The sequence below is a fragment of the Sprattus sprattus genome, assembly GCF_963457725.1.
Source record: "Sprattus sprattus genome assembly, chromosome: 20".
Taxonomy (NCBI): Eukaryota; Metazoa; Chordata; class Actinopteri; order Clupeiformes; family Clupeidae; genus Sprattus; species Sprattus sprattus.
In genome coordinates this window covers 8,152,831-8,157,187 of record NC_137918.1, presented here as the reverse complement: position 1 = coordinate 8,157,187, position 4,357 = coordinate 8,152,831, and the positions used below count along the sequence as shown (strand labels likewise).

At 45.1% G+C, this 4,357-nt stretch overlaps 1 protein-coding gene across 1 annotated transcript; it reads left to right on the top strand.

Annotated features, from left to right (window-relative positions):
* Positions 1–3,233: 3,233 nt before the first annotated feature.
* Positions 3,234–4,082, top strand: LOC308381350 (transmembrane protein 74-like; the record flags this gene model as incomplete). The annotated part of the gene is made up of 1 exon (XM_080858905.1): positions 3,234–4,082. The coding sequence occupies one exon, from the start codon at positions 3,234–3,236 to the stop codon at positions 4,080–4,082; it is 849 nt and encodes a 282-aa protein (XP_080715031.1).
* Positions 4,083–4,357: the final 275 nt, after the last annotated feature.

The following is a 4,357-nucleotide window of genomic DNA, read 5'->3' as shown; positions in this document are numbered from 1 at the left end:
ACCAGGTGTTCCTCGCAAGATTTCTGACAGAGGAGTGAAAAGAATTATCAGAAGAGTTGTCAAAGAGCCAAGGACCACTCGTGGAGAGCTTCAGTAAGACCTGGAATTTGCAGGTACAGTTGTTTAAAAGAAAACAATAAGTAATGCACTCAACCCCCATGGCCTGTATGCACGCTCTCCACATAAGACTCCATTGCTGAAGAAAAAGCATGTTGAAGCTCGTTTAAAGTTCGCAGCACGAAATTTGGACAAGCCTGTGAAATACTGGGAGAATATGGTCTGGTCAGATGAGAGCAAAATGGAACTCTTTGGATGACATAATGCACACCATGTTTGTAGGAGTCATGGCACTGCACATCATCCCAACAGTGAAGTTTGAAGGTGGGAACATCATGGTGTGGGACTGCTTTTCAGCATATGGTACTGGCAAATGTCACACAATTGAAGCAAGGATGAATGGAAAAAATGTATCAAGACATTCTTAATTAAAATCTGCTGCCATCTACCAGGATGATGAAGAGGTAACGAGGGTGGACATTTCAGCAAGACAATGAACAGCCAAGGAAACTCTCAATTGGTTTCAGAGAAAGAAAATAAAGCTGCTAGAATGGCCAAACCAATCACCTGACTTGAATCCAATTGAAAATCTATGGAAAGAACTGAAGATCAGAGTTCATAGAAGAGGCCCAGGGAACTTTCAAGAATTGAAGCCTTTTTGTGTTGAAGAATGGGTCGAACTCACATCTGAGCAATGCATACAAGTAGTTTCTTCATACAGGAAGCGTCTTGAAGCTGTCAAAGGCTTTTGTACAAAGTATTCAATAAATATCAGTAAGCGTGTTCAATACTTTTTTCCTATGTCATTTCATATTATGAGACATAACTTAATTTCTGAACTAATTTGTTTTGGTTTCTTTGTATGTTTGGATTACCTGGGTTGTTACAAACATCTGGTGAAAATTTCATGTCAATACCACCTTTGGAAATATATTTACTGAGAAAAATGGTGACGTGTTCAATACTTATTTCACCCGCTGTATATTCATGTGTTAACATTTTGCGTGAGGGTATGTTTATGTGTTTATGTGATGTGTGAGTGTATGTTTATGTGTTTATGTCATGTGTGAGTGTACAAGTGTGTGTGTGTGTGTGTGTGTGTGTGTGTGTGTGTGTGTGTGTGTGTGTGTGTGTGTGTGTCCACACGCGTGATAACATAGGTTGTGGTGCACATTACAGCCCTAGCAGTCATGAGGATGGACAACTGTTAGCAGTGTGTGTGTGGAAGCATGGCTGCCCTGAGTGTGTGTGTGTGAGTATGTGTGTGTGTGTGTGTGTGTGTGGAAGCATGGCTGCCCGTCTCTGGAGCCATTCACACATTAAGAGCGCTCCCTGGGAAAGAACCGCCGGGAATGTCTGGCTTCCATCTGTCATGAGGGAAAGAGGCCATCTGGGGCTTAAAAATTCCCACATTCTCCCCACCGGAACGCTTGGTAATGTGCTGTAAAGAGTTACATACATGAACAAACACACACACACACACACACACATCTACACTCACACATAAACATCCAGCTCTTTTCTTCATATCTGTTTTTCTCTTCTTCCTCCTCCTCCTCCGCCTCCTCCCTCCCCCTTGTCTCTCCCTTTCTTTATTTCCTTCTCTCCATCCAGCAGCCTGTGACAACCCAGAAGTGTTGAAGACAGCCTGTAGCATGTGTGTGTGTGTGTGTGTGTGTGTATGTGTGTGTGTGTGTGTGTGTGTGTGTGTGTGTGTGTCTGTGTGTGTGTCTGTGTGTGTGTTGAAAACAGCCTGTAGCCACCATTCAAGCACTGACTCGCAAGCCTTGGCCACCCAGTATAACCCGAGACTCGCATCTCCCGGTGTGTGTGTGTGTGTGTGTGTGTGTGTGTGTGTGTGTGTGTGCCAGAGCAGCACATGCAGAATCCCAGCGCGTGGAGCAAGCGCCGGAACAGCGGGTGGAACTCATTGAGGCGTTAGGTAATTATGACCTATGGTATGCTTGACTGCGCTGATTTATGCAAAACACCGTGTAGGGTCAGTGTTGGATCGCAGGCATGCGAAATCACAAAGGCAAGGTCAGTAAACGAGCAGTAGAAGGGACGGAGAGTACTCAGTATTTGTTCTCGTTTTTTAACGATTTAAAAAGTCTATGTTTGAATGTTGACACGAAGGAATAGCATGTGCTCGAAAGTATCTGAATGCTCTCGTGACACAAAGATGACCAAACCTTGCATACTTCTCACGAGAATTCCGATTCGTTATTTGCTGCAGTGCTTAGTTGTTCGTGCTTCACATTGAGATTTGAGAACAATAAAATCAAACTGACATATCACTTATTGAGACTGAGATTTCTGTTGACTTCGTCCCTTACAATACCGCCCCCTTCTCTCTCCCGCTCTCTCTCTCACACACATACAAACACACACTCGCACACAATACCGCCTCTCTCCCTCCCTCCCTCTCTCTCTCTCTCCCACCCTCTCTCGCTGTCTCTCGCTCAGCAGTGCTCGTTAGTGCCGCGCGCACTGGATTCGGTCCCTCTGAGGAACACAGAAGTTAATTCAGCTCCGGAGCTCCTCGCGTGGGAGGAAACTGGCGGAGTCTTAAGACGGAGGAGCCCGAAATGCCTCCGCGAGCCCGCGGGGATACGATATTTAACTGTGGCTCATCTCACATGCAACGATCGACCTGACATTATTTTCTACTTCTCTCGGTTTTTTTGTTGACATGTAATTTAGAAAATGTAACATTTTGATTAAGCATGTGAAGACGGAGGTTTTGGACTGCCAGTCATTAAAACTACTCTGACTATACCGACATACGTGAAGTACGTGAAGTAGGCTATGCTTTGGATTGTTTCATTTCGGACTAATGTGTTAAGATCTTACTTTCGTAGACATTTGAATGTAATGTAACCTCTGTTTTCTTGTGTGTTATATTTATTCATAAGATAATTATGTTTTTAATTAATGTTGTTGTGATGTTGAATTAATGATGCATGAAAGTAAAAAACGACATAATTTCGAGGATATTCTCCCATCATTGTAATCTGGTCATCTTTCTTAACAGACAACCCAAGGGTTGAAAGAAGATTAGTACCGGATTTTATAAGTGATATACAACGACAGTCTAATCATTTTGTTGTTTAATTTTCAGGGACGATGGACGTATCTTAAACTGAGTGCGTAGGACACAAAACGCAAATGCCCAAATGGCCGATTTGGAACTCTTCTACTTTGATCATCAAAGTCAACCTGACTGGCAAGGCTTTAACCTGCATCTGGACAATTCAGATATATGTGGCTTTGAGTGCTCCCTCGCAAAATCGCAACTTGCTCTCCAAAGAAGTGATTCCGAAGAAAAGGCATTTTTTTGCGAGGAGCAGGGAAATTCAGTACCTTGGACAGCGGCCGTGCTGGCAAGCCAACTCTGCGATTTGAACGATCAGGATAAAGCACCGATTGTGTGCAGGGAGAAAGACTTAGATTCTTCCTTCACTTGTGTCGATGTTAATACTGAACTTGACCTCAGCAGTCCACGACTGCCGGATAAATGCAACTATGACTGTTTGTGTGACACGTCTTCGAGCGATCTCCAAGAGGTCTTGCCAGATTTTTCGGACTTGCCCGAGGAAGACCTCGACTTTGAGGCTTCGGGGAAGTCAACGGATTACGGTTTCATATGTGCGGTCACGTTCTTGGTCACGGGCATCTCTCTAGTGGTCATCTCGTACACGATCCCCAGGGACGTCACCATCAACCCAGACAGCGTGTCTGCCCGCGAGATGGAGAGGCTGGAGCGAGCGAACGCCCGTGTGGGAGCCCACCTGGACCGATGTGTTATCGCAGGACTAAGCCTACTGACTCTCGGAGGAGTCATCCTGTCGACTCTGCTCATGGTCTCTATGTGGAAAGGTGAAATGGTCAGACGGAAGGCGTTTGCTTATTCAAGGCAGTCTGCTAAACTTTATGGCTCCATAAATTTCCGCACAGGGGGGAGTCCATCTGGACACTCCCCGCATTTATCCGTTGACGAGGACGAGGCGGAAGTTCTGAACTAAGAAGTCTACCACAGACGGTCTGGATCTTATCCTGGTACAGTGCCAAAAAAGCGAGCTCTTCCTTCGCACAGCTTCAAACCACTGCAACCTTGAGTGTAAAATGTTCACCAGCTGTCGTCTCTTGGGATATTGACAGACGCAGCCCTAATAGCTTCCTTTGCTTGTTATTTGCATGATATGGACTATAATTCCCTCTCTCTCTCTCTCTCTCTCTCTCTCTCTCTCTCTCTCTCTCACACGCACACACAGACACACACACACACTCCCTCTCTCTC